The 17030-nt window shown below is 34.0% G+C and overlaps 1 protein-coding gene across 1 annotated transcript in view; it reads left to right on the top strand.

Annotated features, from left to right (window-relative positions):
• The window catches only part of LOC134839210 (uncharacterized), a 42422-nt gene extending 25841 nt beyond the window's left edge, over positions 1 to 16581 (top strand). Inside the window, exons 5-18 of the mRNA XM_063854688.1 lie at positions 865 to 998; positions 1385 to 1633; positions 1920 to 2054; positions 2121 to 3014; positions 4889 to 5125; positions 5334 to 5509; positions 5621 to 5756; positions 5822 to 6034; positions 10547 to 10772; positions 11161 to 11506; positions 13511 to 13682; positions 15598 to 15757; positions 15985 to 16172; positions 16441 to 16581. Coding sequence (XP_063710758.1) covers positions 865 to 998; positions 1385 to 1633; positions 1920 to 2054; positions 2121 to 3014; positions 4889 to 5125; positions 5334 to 5509; positions 5621 to 5756; positions 5822 to 6034; positions 10547 to 10772; positions 11161 to 11506; positions 13511 to 13682; positions 15598 to 15757; positions 15985 to 16172; positions 16441 to 16494 — 3320 coding nt within the window. The 3' untranslated portion in view covers positions 16495 to 16581. The remainder of the gene's footprint in view (positions 1 to 864; positions 999 to 1384; positions 1634 to 1919; positions 2055 to 2120; positions 3015 to 4888; positions 5126 to 5333; positions 5510 to 5620; positions 5757 to 5821; positions 6035 to 10546; positions 10773 to 11160; positions 11507 to 13510; positions 13683 to 15597; positions 15758 to 15984; positions 16173 to 16440) is intronic.
• Positions 16582 to 17030: the final 449 nt, after the last annotated feature.

The following is a 17030-nucleotide window of genomic DNA, read 5'->3' on the forward strand; positions in this document are numbered from 1 at the left end:
TTGAAAAAAGTCCTCTCGGATTTGAACCCTGAACCCTTGCCGTCCCGGGCGTATTCGTTATCTCTGAACAATTGTGCTGGAGACACAAAAAATTAGAAATTAATTCAGAACGGAAGTTAAATTTACCATTTGTAATTTTGACAATTTTGTGCCTAAAGTTATTTTAGGGCAAGAGTAACAAGACTGCTCGTATCAAGCCGAAGCCTTGATTGTTTCAACTGCCCTTTAACGTCTATATAGTATTGTTAACTTAAAAAACTGATGAAGTATAAAAAATAGAAAAAATTTAATTTAACAAGTGATATATTTAGCATATATTAACGTATGGACTAGAATAAATAGCACGCCTAAGTTCAATTTGGAGCCATTGCTAAGCCTGATTAAAACGCCGCTTTCCGTAAATAACAAAAAAATTTGTCGCGCGTTAGTTGACTCAAATTGGCAATCTTTAAACCACCATATCTTTAAGAGAAATGACCACAGATGAAATATCTTTTTAAACTTGAGCTTAAGAAACAATATATTTCAGCTGGTAGAAAATAATTCCGCCAAAAATGGCTTGCTAATAAGCCGAAAATCCCCCCCCCCCCCCATCGCGACGTTTGCCAATATTTTTTTTTCGAATCACAATCGATGGGGCCGGCCATACTTTGATACACACTTGCATCTCCGCAGGTTTTTTGAGGTACCTAAAACCGCGTCAAAAATCTTACAATTGAGCAACTCCTTTGCCAGAGTTCCTGTCAACTCTACGCGAGTGTTCGGAGCAGAACTCAACTTTTGAAATGAGATAAAAAACCTCTACAATTAGCTCGAATGACACCTTGGAATAAACGTATGGCAAGCGAATAACAATTTTTTCAGCTCTGGTTGTCACCCCTGAAGTGGTAGAAATTCTTCTGAGTCCTGTAAACACATTCATAAAATGGATGGCGGAAGACATCAAAGGCGAAGCAAGCAAAGGATCGGAGAGTCATTCCACTGTGATGCTAAATGAAGTAAGATCTGGAAAAAATAAGGCAGCTCATTTTTTGCAATTCTTGGTCTACAAAAACCTTTATATTCCTCATCAGTGGTTTTCAACTCGAAAAAAAGCATCTTTAATTCAAATTATCCTATGGCCAAGAATTTTGGTACATATGTAAATAACGTCTTCATATATAGGCTCTAAAACGCTTGGTTACACCTTAATTATTATTCTCAAAAAGGAAAATCATCAAAACATACCGATTTAACTTGTTATGTTGCAGCATTTTTATGTGGATCAGATAGTTGGATGTGCTAAAAAATCGTTTAAAAGCAATTTTGAAATCATTTTTGCATCTTTCAGTTTATTCACTTAGCTTGGCTTTTGTGCCAAATTAAAAATATTCCATTTTTTCAGATGAAATCACTCAATCTAGAGTCGGAAATCAGAGTAGCCGATGAGATCAAACAGTTCGCGTCATCATTCCTGCAGAAACACGCTACTCTGATTCCAACTGAAAGTGCACAGAAGATAAGGAGCAAACTGCAGGAGATGCAGAGAAAACTAGATGTGCACAAACGCAAACTGAATCAGCAGAATAACAAAGAGACGGCTGGGCAGTTTAAGAAAAAGAAAAGCACCTCGACCATCGCGGAAAACAAAGACGTAAGCTTTAAAGGAAAATAATAAACAATATTTATCCACGGGGGAAACGACCAGCATACGAACTACAAACTGTTCAGCTCTTTGCAGAAAACCGCTGCTGCAACACTAATTAAGACACTTTCGTGCATTTATGGTTATTTTTCGGTTCCATTTTAATTAAAGCTCAACTGTCTTTTTTTTACAAGCAAGTCAAAATCGAAGCTTGACTAAACGTAGCAAAATTTCCAGTTTTTTTTTTTTAAAAGTGTCTCTAAAATTGGCCATGATCGCCGATCTGTGTTTTCAGGGTCCGTTTTTGACGGAAATCCAAGTAAAACTGGCTGAACTATCGGAAGTATCAGCTTGGAACGAGAAAAACCCTCTCGACACATTTTGGATCTATGGACGAGATTCTTTTGAAGATGTCTCTGACATACTATCGGTAACATAACATTTTCTATCACTTAGAGAATAGTAGTTTTTGATTTTCACGCCTCTTTAATTTCAGACAAAAATCAACAATTCCGAGAACATTTTGAGAATCGCGGATGAGTTAAAAAATTGGTCCGAAGATATAGCAAAGTACGAGCTGCATCCGATTTTGAAAACCCTCAATGCAAACTTCGGAGAGACAATTTCAAACTTTAAGGAAGAAATAGAAAAGACGAGCAACTTTTTGCACTGCAAGCAAAGTGATCTGATAAAAACACAATCACCCCTCAAGACGATCGGGTTGAATTTTAAACAGATCGAGAAACTCCTGAATAATCAAGTTGATAAAGTCGCTTTTAATATGTCACAAAAATTAGTGGAGAGTTGTATCGAAACACTTAACTCTATCGAGCAGAAGTTTTTACCAGTTCTGGACAAAATAAGTTTGGCAAAAATTTTGAGTCCGTTCTACAGCGAACTGGAAACAAAGATCGAGCTACTTGAAAACGGGTTGAAAAAGGTGCTGAAACAAAACTTCGAAGATTTGGTTGAAAAAGAGATTCTAGATTTACTGACTGAGCATCGTAACAACATGGAATCATTGGACTCTTCTTACAAAGATTTGATCTCAGATCCACCCGAGTCAAAAGAAGATATTTTGCACTCATTGAAAGAAATCTTAACAAATCTCGAGAAAATTTATCTCGAACTAGAAAGTAGCATGTTCACTGATGCAACAACAGAGGTTAAAGTATTAGCCAAGGCAGTCAAATCAAAGCTGCAAAAGGTGAAAACAAGGGTTCAGAGGCTGTTTTCTCAAACTAAAGCAACGGTGATTGGAGATTTGACCGAAGATGAGAAAAAGGTCAGGTCGAACTCATTCATGACGATGTGGAAAAACAAGATGCAATCTTGGGGGACTATGACGCTGAACTGGGACTATTTAGTATCTATTCTATCAAAAATTCAGGTTAGATTCTTGATAAATTAGGATACTTTTTTAGCAAACACATATTTAGGACGAGATATAACGTCGATGAAATAGCCTTTCTTCTTCCAAAAAAAAATAGAAAAATTTATTGCACTGAGAGAGGCGGATTTTCGAATTTCTTGACTGAAGCGGGGCCGAATTTCAACTTAAAGTAAACTTTAAAATATTAAGGTGCGGAAGAAATCTAGAATTTGGTCTTTTAGTGAAATCGACTTACATTATTCGAAGCTCACAAACAGATGCTTGTGCACTCTGCAGTGGAATGCACTACGATAAAATTCGAGTCCAAAAAACGGAAGCAGTTTTTAGCATTTATCCCTAATACGCTACTACAAAGTATTACATTTGTGTCAAGTATCATAGCGTTAAAAACAAAATGCCTATCTGACTTGAATTTGAAAGATTTACTTCGCTACTAACAGTTAAGCAAAAGGTTAAGCGTTAGTGGCGAATTCGCGCGTTAGCTATCCCAAACTTACAAAATTGGCAATATTGAAACCCCCATAACTTTACCCAAAATGGAAGCACGTAAAATACATTTCTGATTTTGAGCTAAGGACAGCAATATCGTTCAGATGATATAAACATTCCGTCAAATAGGCTAGCTTACAACAACTCGAAGTTCGTCTGGAGAAAAACTTAACAAGCGTAAACAATCTGCCAATTTTTTGGAATTCGGAACAAAAAGCGGACCAAATTAATTTGAAATGTATTAACTTGCTCTTATTATTTTTTTCAGCCATAATATATAACGTGGAACACAAGGGACACTCTTTAAGTTGTCACATTGAAAAATTTGTTTACACTGAATTTCAAATTAAAACAAACAAGACTGCTCATATCAGTGCGAAGACTGCTCATATTCCGACTGCCTCTCAAGCTCTATGAAGCAGTGTTTGCTGTAAAATATTGATGAATTTTTCTTTAATGAAAACATCTTTAAAATGAAGACAAATTGAAATATTTTTAAAAATTATTTAAAACCATCCCCCTCAAGCCATATAAAGTACAAAGTGATAGATTGCACTTCTAGTAACGTAGAACTTGTGACCAATAGCCTGCTTTAATCAATTTCGAATGATTTGTACGACGGATTAAATCTCCACTTACGCGTTAATAGCGCAAAATGTATCGCGCGTTAATAGTTCAAAATTGGCCATATTGCCAATGTTTATATATCTTTTAAATTTGAGCTCAGACATCAATACTTTTCGAATGGTTTCAAAAACCATTAAAACCTGCTAAATAGAAAATCGAATTTCGTCTGGATCCAAAATCCACTCCGAGCACAAATATTCCGTCACTTTCTTCGAAAGTCAAAACTATTAGTACAGTTTTTTCAATTGGTTGGTGGATTCCATTGAAGACTTGGAAATATTTCGGCTGCTCAATCTACTGTTCATTGATGTTTTGAAATTGAGGTTTTAAAACTAATAATATTTGACGGACTTTTTAAATATCATTCGAAATGTATTGCTGTACCCGCGTTTTTTTTGTGCTATTAACGCGTTGGCGGAAATTTAATCCGTCCTATAAATCGTTCCAAATTGGATTGAGACATGCTCTTAGGTCAATTTAATACTTTGCTATATGCAAAATATATCCCTTTGTACTTGAGATAGCGCTTTAATTCGAGTGTTCTCAGGCATGTTGTAAGGCTTGTACGTGAATTCACTCTCTTACTATTAAAGGCAAAAATGTGAGACTTGATTTCATCACACTTGTGTCTTTTAATGTTTTTGGATCTGCTTGACACACTTTGACCCAAAAATACGCTTGTTGGGCAATCGCTCACCCCTCAAAATCAATATATGGGTGGTCGCAAAACTAGCTAAATATCGACTTTGTTTTAGGTAATGAAGATTGAACTCGAATGCTTTAACGAAAACGAAAATTACGAAACCACGAAACAAAACACGGAAAATTTAGAGGGTAAAATCCGAATTCTACTTGAACAGTTGAATATTGTTGCGAAGTCAACTAGCAGAATCCGAACATTGACTCACAGCATCGAGATGTTGGATGAAATCCTAATGAATACGACCCTAAATGTTGACCGAGCGTTGCTACAGAGAAGTCAAAACTTAGAGGTACCATTTAGAAATTTATTCGAATCAGAACTTCCCGGCTTTTTCCTTTTCACCCACCTCTTAACTTTGACATATGAGACTTTTTTAACCGCGTTTTTCTTTCGTACGAAAAATTGGCATGGTAACAAAGAACTCCATATATGATAACCAAATTCATGAATTTCTATTAGGAAACAACTTCACACATTATGTGCTTCATGCATTATAGGAAACGGAAAAACTCCTCGTTGAGTTGCAAGAAGTTATAGGCGAGTTGATTTCTTTCCGAGAAACATCAGCAACGCATTTGACTGCCTGCTCACCAGAGAGTGTTGAGTCATTCTGGAGTCTTGTGCAACAAAAAATGGCCAGCGCCGAAAATTTCTGCAACCGATACGCCACAAGGTGATTAGATCTCTATTAGAAATATCATACTATGTTACAAAAACACACAGTTATTCAAATTTTTTTAATGAAACTTATTTGTATGAGATTTTGTGATATATATTTTTTCAGAATTGGAACCCTTAAAGTGGTACGTGAAGCGATGCTGGAAATAGTCAACACGGAAGCAACATTGAGTCACGGTTTGGGTGATATATTGCAGAAAATTGGCATCGACTGTTTAACTGCGCAGAAAGAAAACATGGAGGTATAAACCCAAAAAACTGCTTAAATAGCTTGAATAAATTTTTTGAAATATTTCACTAATTTTAGATGCTTGTTTCGGAGATTGAGAAGAACATCGTGAAATCATCAGAATTGATGAAAACGAATGAAAACATCACTACTACACTAAAACAGCTGGAATCCGAATCTTGGAACACAGTCACATTCAGTAGCCATCCGAAGCAGTTAAATGAAATACTGAAGAAAATGAAAATATCAGTGCAGACGAAGATGAATAGAGCCAACAGTGCCAAAGAAATGGTAATCTGTTTCATATTATTTCAAACAGTTTCATGTTTTTTTTCGAACATCTTCATTTTTTGAAGTACACAAAGTTCTGCCATTAAAAATGATGCAACTTAGCCAAAATATATTCAAGAAAATCTACATGGTGAAACCATGTGTCCAGGAGTGAAGTTAGCTGCACATCGATTCTATAAAATTTTCCCAAATTTTAAAAGAATTTAAATTGAAGCCAAACAAAATTACTCGTATTGTTGTGAAACCCTGAATGATCATACTCTCCCTCTGTCGGCAGTGCAGTAGCTTTTGGTATAAAAATTTGATAAAAAATTCAAAAAAAAAATATTGTTGTGGAAAACCCCCTCAACCAAAAAAGTGCTTTATTTCATTTTGAGATGATTTCCAAGCCGGAATAAATCGCCACATAAGTATTAAAACTAGAAAACAGGAAACCTTGGCCAATTTTCAAAATGCAGAGTTTCACAAAAAATCACCACAAATTGAAAACAGGTCGTATCTCAGGGTTCCAGTTGCACTTTAAGGCCAATTTTAAAAGTTTTTGCTTGAACAATTGACAAAGTAATTGATAAAAATGAAGAAAAACGTTTTTTTTTTCACTGTTTCCTCCTTTTATCCCCGCACACAATATGTAGAAAAACAGAGGGAATGTTAAACGTTTCGTATTGTTATCGGAAGAATAAATTACTGGTCTCAATTCAATTTGGAATGCATTAATTAGCCGCTCATGCGTCTTATAAGAATGCAATATATCGCGCAATAACTTTACGAAAAAAGAATCACAGGTGAAATATCTTTTGAATTTCAGCTCAGGACAACAATATCTCTCAGATGGTGCAAAAATTTGTCAGAAAAAGGCTTAGTTTAACTCGATTAATAACTGAACAAAAAACCACCTCAAACATAAATATTCCGCACTTTCTTTGAAAGTCGGAACAATAACTTTTTATTCGAGCTAAATTTAAAATTGATTTGATAAAAGTTCCAATCAAATATCAAATGTTAAAAAAATTGTCAAAATCTGCACCGAATTTCAAAAAATTCCTTTACTTTCTTTAAAAACGAGAGCAAGACTGCGCATATCAAACAGGAGACGTAAATGTTCGGACTGCTTTTAACGTGTCTGAAGTTGTCTCTGGTAAATATTTATCTTTTTCGAAATTCTCAAACACATAACGCACAAGGTGATTTAATTTCACGTCTAGAAACACATTAACATAGTAATTGACATTTTAAAATTCAATTTGGAAGGATTTCGAGGACGCGTTGTTTTGAAGCTTGCTCGTTATAAAATATTGGAAAGATGAGGTGTTAAAATTATGACATATTGGTCAAATTGGCAATTAAAAAACGCCGTTTAACAAGACAGTTGAATTTTGAACAAGTCCTGAATGTTCTCAATAGTATTTAAAATTTCGGAAGCAAAGTTTGTTTAACATGTCGACAGAAATTTCAAATAAAAACATTAAACAATCATTTTAAAAAACTTCAAATATCCTATGTAAGACACAAAATAAAAATATTTCGCATCTACTAACACATTATTTGGAACAATCAGCAAGCCTCAATTCAATTTGGAATAGTTTTTGAGCCAGATTTATTCGACAAAATTGCTACGCGGAAAAATATATTTCGCATTTTTAGTTGGCAACAAACTTTCGTTTAAGTAAAAACCGAAATTGCTCTAGCATAAACACTACCCTGAGCATAAAAATTACGTCACTATTTTGAAGGTCGGAAAAATCTCGTAATTTATTGTTCTAACTGAACACAGGTCAACAATTTGCTTATGCTGCTATAAGCATACTGTCAAAAACATTTAGAGAATTCTTGTTTAAAGAATTGAAAATTAACCAAAGAAAAAAATTAAAAATTAAATAGCTCAATTATTTTGTCTTTTTTTTCCAAGAAATGGAACATTTAACACAAAATTTAACCGGTAGTTGAGCAAGAACCACATAAACTAGTTTTAGCATGCGTTTGTTTTTTAAATTCGAAATTGAAGATAATGTACCGTAAGTTTTTCAAATAGTGTAGCTGAAGTTTTCAGGCTTACTAAAGTGAAATTTTTTGACACTAAGTATGATGAGTTGCGCTAAACATGCAATATACTGCACAAAAAAGCCTCGTAATATGAAACAAGCGTCGCAAGCAAAAAACCATCTAAAATTTTGCTGCTTTATTAAAAACCAGCAACCATTCGATTTTATAAAAGACACCAAGATCATGATCATTTTTGTTCCCAGCAATGAAATTATGGAGGAAAATTGTCTTCGAATGTGTTTTAATTTTTTTGCTACGCGAAATCAATACTAAAAACAATCATCGAAAAGAGTCAAAAAATAATTTATATTGAATCGGTTTCAGTCGCGATTCGTTTTTTCCAGTGTCGAAAAAAATTGGTTTGAAGTTTTTGAGGTTTAGTCTAACTTCAAGCATTAATGTAACGGAGGTCATATGATAAGCTTATAATAGCCTTATAAAAACGTTAAGCCGCGGATTTTTTTTTCAATCCAGTAGAATTAGTTTTCGAAGCTTGTTTTAGCGCATTCTTCTGAATAGATTTCAAGAAAAGATTTCTGCAAAAATTAATTTTTGTATTTGTTTTTTCTTGCATTTTTTAAATACACCTAATTTAAACTTTCCTCTCGGATCTGTCTAAATTCTAGTTTTTTTTCTGAGTTTAAGTTTCTGAGTATATTTTTTAAAGTTTTTTTCTTTGTTGTGTTCGGAGCAAACGACTATTCGCGCAGCTACCGGTTATCCGTTCTTCTTAATAGATAAAAAATTTTGCTGAATAGAAATAATTTCACGCACACACAGCAAAGCGGAGCTTCGCATCACTTGCGATAAAAGACAAACCTAACAAGGCAAAAAACGAAAAATGTTCAAAAACACTAAGTCTACTAAAATCAAAATTTTCGGAAAAACATGTCTCATTTTACGCAAGGATGCCATAATTTGAATGTCAACATAGCAACAGAACAAAACTTACGAAGAGAAAACAAAGCCAACAATCTTTGAGCAGACACAAATGTTGCCGAAAAAAAATTTAATTAAAAAGAATGAAATTCTTCAAGTCCCCAAAGAAATTACATCGAACAACCTTTGCACTTGCAACTTCAATGAAAAATGCTTACAAAGTTCGAAATTTTTATATGAAAGAAAAAGTTTTTTTAATTCTCAGCTGAAATTACCTTAAACAATGCTTGCAGGTAGAGTACAAACAAAATGCGAGATGTGGCTACTAAATCGACAAAACTTGAGCAGACAAACAAAAAAAAAACTTTTTAAAAATTCTTTTAAAATGTCTAACTCCCGACAAAAAGACACCTGCTTTCCCAATTTTTAAACAGAGACAAACCGGAACTTCTCAACATTTGCGATACAAGACAATGTTAGAAAAAGAAGGAAAAATTGCTTCTGAAAAATTAAGCTAAAAAAGTTTTCGAAAAAAACTATCTACAAAAAATTCATATCTTTGGCTCGGACGATGTTCATAAACAGAATCAAAAAAACGTGCGTCAGCTAAGGCGAAAGAAGTCAATGCGCCAAATAGAACTCATTTGACCCTCATTAAGCCCAAAAGGAAACTAGCCATAAAAAAACTTCAAGCTATCAAAGCTATTTGATAATTCGCCGTTAAAACTACGCATTATTAGTGACTAAATTCGTAGACAGAATGAGTTTTTTTTCAAAAACCCGAAACCGTATTGGTTTCTGTACTAAAATAAGCGATTAGCAGCGAGTGTAGGGTAGATACCTGCTACACGTTCTTACATATGAACTTGAAATGAAATTGAACAGGGTAGTGGGCTTTTCCTGCAGCATATTATTTCAATCAAACTCGTGACCTGCAAAACCAATTATACCGGAAAAATTTTCATAACCTGTTTTTCCGATTGAATTCCAAATTTCCGATCTTTCAGGGTAGGTTTCGAGAAGAAAAAACGGCAAAAACTTTTTCAAAATCTTGTTTCACATAATTTTAAAATAAGTTGGAATTTTTTTTGCCTAGGTAAGGCTAAAGTAAGCCAAATTTTTGCCTATGAAGCGCTAACTAGTTTTTGTTTCAAAAAAACTAACTTTTTTAGCCTAAATTTTTGAGATAACGAACGTTATTCGATCGCTTTACCCACACAGAATTAGAAAGAAGCTGAAAAAATTCAAACTAGTTTTTCTCAACTCCGAAAAAAACTACCTGAAAGAACTTAAGTATGATATAATATTCGACCCCTTCCAATGACTAATTGTGTACCTAATTTTTTGTTGAAAATAAAAAAAAAAGAAAAACAAAACACACCAAAGTTGCTCCCCATTTTCAATAGTTGAAACAAAAAGAATCTAAGCACAAGAGTAAATTTTCGGGCCGTTTGTTGTAAAAAAATTATCGAAAAACTATTATTTCTCTATCCACAATGAGTTGAAACCTAAAAGACAACATAGATAAAAATTACCCAGATATTAACAGAAAATTCAAGTCACCGATTACACAAATTTTTATGATTTCAGAAAACAAACAGTCACGCAAGTCTGGATGAAATTCTGAAAATGCTAGATGAAATCAATGAATTGAACTCTAAAGCAGATAATGAGGAGAACAATGCCAAAATGACGGAAGCAGTTAAAAAATCAAACTCCATTTTGAACAGCTTGGGAAATTACATGATCCAATTGGCAACGACATTCGACGTCACCAGAGTTGAGAAGCAACTGACCATATCATATTTCAAAAAAAGTAAATGCATTTGATACGATTGTAACAAGAAGTGCGCTAGTTGAAACGTTTCTTTTAACCAAATGCCTCGGGAACATTTAGAAAAGCAGTGCGATACAGGGCAAAAAACGAAGAAAAAAAACAGATTTAGGTTTAAAAATACAATTTGTCAGTCCTGCTATCCTTTTTCTATCGAAGATTAGATGTTTCTTTTCGCGTACCTTTTTTTTCGCACAACTTTTTAAAAAACAATCGGTCTGAAAATTTTTCTAAGGGTGCCCCTCCGGCGTAAATTAATGCTTCCAAATTTCCTCATAACATTAGTGCAAAATGCCTTTTTATAACAAAATATGATTGACATATAACCTGAGCCATTTTCCAGTGAGATAAATTAAATATTGAATTTCAGTCGAAGACTTCATAAAGATGGAAGCGGGCTTTACAGAGAGATCGAAAGCAGTTGAATACATTTCACAAATTGAGCAGAATCTAAACTCTCTTCAAACTGCAGTGGACTCTAATTTGTCAACCATGATGAGCTCACTGGAATCACAGACTGCTCCGAGCACTTTCACCAAAGCAGGATTTGAGCAAGGAGACCTGAGTTTGAACTGCTTTTCATTGGAGATGAAAGTGGCTAAAATCCGCATGCAGATGTTGCAGAATTTGACTGCTATTGGTGCTAATTTGAATAGAGAGGAGTCAACAGCTAAACGAACAGAATTTGAACGAAGATGGTGCGATTTGGAAGAGCAGTAAGTTCGAAGATTCATTCGGAGCTTTTTGAGATGCGCATCAAAGATACCGTACCATATTTTTTTCTCTAGTTGATACAGCAAGTTTTCTAACTAGCGAAACATATAAATGGCGCGCTTAAACAAAAATAAAGCCTCAAAGCTTGGAAATTGAAATACACCCAATTGTGCTTACACTTGACTCAAAACGTATTATGAAATTTCATCAGGATTTTCGAGAAAAAATTTTATACAAACCACTTCAAAAGAAACTTCAGCTGCAATAGGCTAGTTATTAGTATAGCAATCTCGCCGGTGACTGATCAATTGTTCAGATATTTTTTGATCCGACCACTTTAAGGCGTATAGGGCTGTTTTTTTTTCTGCTCAATTTTAGTTACTTCAAGGAAAGCCAGCAAGAGTGTGGTATTATATTAACGCAACATTGATCTTGATTCGAATACATATTTTTAAACTTGCCAAGCGAGTGTATTAGTACGAACCTTCTTTTTCCCCTTTTTTCCATTTTTTGGGGCACCTTTACAGGTTTTTCATAGCATGCGCTTTGATATTCGAATAGTAATAAGTTAACACAGTTGATGCATTTTTATTTCATCAAATGAACACAAAAAAAACTATTTGTTTCAAACATAACAATCATGAAAACTCGATTTCAGAAACTTTCTAACTCAATATATGTCGCAACTTTTTGAAATGAATAAATTATACATAATGTAGATTTATGCTTTGCGATTTGTAACATGTAAAGTTAGTGTGGATGCCTTCAGTTTGTTATATTCTAAATTATTAGTTGCAAAATTGAGTCGATTTGTATTTGGTGGCAGTTTTGGTGAATTGAATTGGCAATTTATTGGCATAAGTAGCTGCTTTATTTGTGTCGGGTGTTTATCGGTTGTTAAGCTTGCGTGGCTGAGTGGATGCTGCGTAGAACTCAAAATATCTTGATTGCAGTAGGTCGCATATTCGAATCTTACACATAGCCGAGTTATTGCTAATTCGAGGCTTATTTCTACTTTCTCTTATTTCACTTGACAGAGCTGCTTTTTGATCGTGTTTTCGCAAGTGTTTGCGAAGCGCAGCTTCGCTTCTGTGTTAAAAATTAAGCTCTGGTCTAAACTTTTTGTTTTTCGTCAATCAATTCCTTTTGAGAAGACTATAAATTTCAATTTTTTAATTGTTCCGACCATTTGAAAAATTGGGAAGAACTTTGTATTTGGGTGTGTTTTAGTTTTTTCTTCATTTTTTGTTTTCCACGCTAAATCAGATTCCACAAATAGCTATCACAGAAAGCCGAGTGATGCATCATACTAAAGCCTTTTTAGTCGTGATTTGAGCGAAACTTTAGAAAATTGCAAAAAGTTCTCAGTGTCGAGAAAAACTCGTTAAACATTTTTGATTTTAATTCTAATTTCGTGTGAATTAGGTGAGGGAGAAAGCTTAAAATAGGGTTTCAATTAGCTTAATCATGCTTTATTTAAGCTGTGAAAACTTAACTTAGTAAAGCTAGTTTTTGGAGATTGTTTGCGCCATTTGTGGAATCAAAAATTCAAGTTTTTTTTTCAAAGTTCGAAAAAAATCTGTAAAAAAATTTGAAAAAAAAAAAAATGTTTTTTTTTAACAATTGTGGTTTCATTTTTCTATTCATTGTTCTGCTAAAACTGTTTTCCAACTTGCTTATTTTTTATGACTGTCGATTATGCTTAAGTTCTAGAAAAAAAAGAAAGAAAAATTGTATTTTATGGTCGGAACATTCTGTGCTACTTCCACAATAAAAGGCTATCCTTGTTTTCTTTTCTTTTTGTTTTAAATTGTTTTGCGATAGTAGCTTCGATCGGTAAAGTTTGTGATACTTACATCAGCAACTGATTACCCTTGTTCAAAATAATTATTTATTAAAAAAATTTGGAAATAATTATTGACTTGTTCATTTATTCAGTCATTTTATTAATCAGTAATTTTATTTTTGACAAAATCGTGGCGTAAAAGCCGATTCTCTTCTTTCAGATTTGACTCAAAACAGAGGCAGTTTGAGGCCGCAAGAGAGGGGTTTGAAAGTGCGCGTGAATTCATAGACGGAGTGAGTCAGTGGATGAGGAGTAGCAGAGAGAGGGTGAAGAGTCTGTCCAATCTCCATCTGGACACCAACACAGTCGACACTCAAGGAAGGGTCACTAAGGTTCGTCAAAACAGGAAAATCACTTTATGAATCTTCAAGGCCTGCACACATAATCCGCGTACTTACAAGCACAGAAGTATGCTTAGCAAGAAGTGCACACCTAGGCCTCGTAAGACTCATCTTTTAACTATATCTCCGATTAGTCTAACACGGAGGCGAAGTGGAGTTTCGCTTCATCCGCGATACCAAGTGAACATAGCATTGCAAACTCGCAGATAACAGATGAAATAAAACCTTTGAGTCGGAAGAAATTGTCAAACTAACCTCATCTGTAAAATTTTCCATAAAAAATTACAAAGGTTCTGTAAAAATTTTTTAATTTTTTGATGTTCCATTTGAGGCAAAAAAGTCCAGCAATACAACCGCCGGCTTTAAAAGTATTCAGAAACATTTAACGGACGGCAAATAAGCTGACTACATTTTAGTAAACGTCCATTGAGCCGAAAACAAAAAGTTTCAATTTCTGACATTTAAAAATTTTACGTTTATCCCCCTTTGGTAACACAAAAAAAATTAACACTCTATTTTTCTTTCAAAAATGCAAAATTAGATCACTAAACTAACGAAACGTATGCCATGACCATTTAGGGCAAATGAAGATTTTAAGCAAAACAAAATTATGAGAACTTATAGAAAGTTAAAAAAAAATACAAAATACAGAAATGAATGAAAAATACTTTCCAAGTTACAATGAAAATTGCTAAGGGCAAAAAGTTGGTTTATGCAGCAACCAACCCACTATAACGTAAGGAGACAAACTTAAGGTCCAAAATTTTTTGAAACTGAAATTTTTAACTTGGACAAAAAATAGGTCGTAGTGGGATTAGAACCTAATAAAGCTTCTCTGCATTTAGTAAACAAATTCTAAAAAACGGTGAACTTAATGAATACGCTTATTTGAATCTTAAAACTATTTTTTTAAGCTAATATACCAATAATGATGGTTATAAATCATTTACAACCATTAAATTATAGCTTGAGAGACAGTCAAGAAAATTTCTGGTCTATTTTCAGATTTCTTTGAGCGAAAAAATTAAATTGTTTTCTTAAGACCCTAAATCTTATTTTCATCAGTATTTTTATCAGTATCCAGCAAAACTAATAAAAACTCAAAAAGGTTCGAGCTTTCTTAAGAAACGAAGAAATAATAAGAAAAAAACTACAACCAAACTGTTGAGATGTTATTATACATTTCCAAGCTGTATATTATGTTGTTCAGATCTTCATTGCTCGAAACGAAGTTATCTAAGAACAGGTAGGCCTTTTTGGTTAAATCTTATTTAGCAAAATTTCTAGGTAAATTAATCCCAATTTATTCCATAATTAGAGACGCAACTGAGCAGTTTTCTTATTCTTATATGCAGATAATTTTTAAAAACTTAGCACTGGTTGTTAAAATTTCTTTTTAACTTATTGAAATTTTTTTCAGGAAAAATTCTAAAAATTAGCTTACGTTCAATTTCAACATTTTGCAGCTTGACTTTTGATATCTTTTAACGTTCTGCTCAAATTCATGTGACAAAAAGAAGTCAACTTAAGCTCTCCAATTAAAAATGCAAATATGAAGCAAAAAATCTGACGTGAAAAAATTGGATTGGAATTATAATAAATTATTTAAAAAAACGTTGAAAAAGGTTTGAAAAAGAGTCATCCTCGACCCTTTTCAAACTGCACGTTGACTACGTTTTCTCACGAGGCAGTCAAAAAAGCACAACACTTGTCGATATAATACCTCAGTCAAACATTTTTCGTTTTGTTAAAGCAAATTGATACAAGACTCTCAAACGCGGGCGAAGCCCTAAATACCCCGAGACATGGAAAGTCAGAACAGTGCAACAATTAGTTGTATAAATACTTTTAGCTGTCCTTTGTTGCTATTCAAATCTCATAGGGAATTGGAATCACTTCTATTTAGAAACTGGAGAAGGAGTGCAACTCATGGTTGCAGAAAGTAGACACTCACATCGCACGACTGAAAGAATTTACAGAAGGAAACGAGACGCAGAGCAGCTCTGGTATCTTTAGCAGACTGGACAGGATCAAACAGGACCTGGATGATATCAAGGACACTATTGGTAAGTTCATTTTTTCAGCAACTTAATGTCCGAGATCAATTTCTCAACCAGGTCAGTTTTCATGCGCTCTGCTGAGTGAGACTAACAAAAAAATAATATTTGAAATTCTTTTACTGCAATAAAAAATTAGCCGATAATAAACTTTTACTGTTAGCAAAAATTTTCATCTGCCAGCTTGAATAATGGATTTCAACTAAAAATTGTAAATATTTTATTTCTTTTTACAGACATGAAGCTACAAAAACTGATCCAGTCGCAATCGATCATCGACGTCTCCAAAGCGGCATCGATCGCGGGATCATCTTCCAGTCTAGCCAGTTCGGAAGAGCAATCGAAACAGCTGAAGAGAAACCGACCCAAGAGCATGGAGCTGTCTGTGCTGCACTCAAAACAAGGTGCTTCCAGTCCAAAATTGGTGAGGACAACTTTATAAGGAATCAAAAATTTCAAAAAATACACCTAAAATTTTACAAATACTCCGAGCAAGTTAACACCATAGCCCCATATAAACAAGGCATACATATTTCAAAAATGTATCAGTGATATTGCGCTTAACTCAGAATAAGATTTCAAGCATTGCAAAACAATCAAGTTTGATCGGCCTAAAAAGACGGAGAGGAGTACGACAATGCGATTGAGCATTCGTTTAAGGGTTACAAAATACAAATGATTCTATGTTTCAGGCAAAGCCCATTAGACTGAAGTCGACGCAGAATCTCAAAGATGGGAAAAAATAAACTAACTCAGCTTAAAATATTTCATGGTTTCAATATTTTTGTACATAAAACATTTGCATAGCTTTAAAAAGATTTTTCAACTTCAAATTCAAGCTCAAAAGATAATAAATTTTTCTTTTGGCTTCAATCAGTGGCTGACTTAGGAAAGCGCTGACGCCCCTCTCAGAAATTCAATCGAGTCCCTTCTTTGGTACTATTTAACTTTAAGAGCCCCTTCCTTGGTACTATTTAAGTAATATTTATCTTCGTTCAAAAAACCATGATTTTTTTAAAAAGCCGCTTCCTCTCTAATTTATTGTAAAAATGAACGGTTCGAGAGGTGTTAAGGAGCAAGCAATTTTTTTAAAATCAAAGGCTTTCACTCCTTGAGAAAGTTCTCAATCCTCCCCTGGCTATAATATACATTAAATTCGACATTTTTCTGAACATCTTTAAAAACAGCTTTTTAAAAGTAGAAGAAACTGTCGAGAAGGTCATTCGACCAATCTTAACGCAGAAGAGTAACATTTCTTGGAAAAAAAGTCGCACTCACATAG

This window comes from Symsagittifera roscoffensis, chromosome 1, assembly GCF_963678635.1.
Source record: "Symsagittifera roscoffensis chromosome 1, txSymRosc1.1, whole genome shotgun sequence".
In the NCBI taxonomy this organism is placed as follows: Eukaryota; Metazoa; Xenacoelomorpha; order Acoela; family Convolutidae; genus Symsagittifera; species Symsagittifera roscoffensis.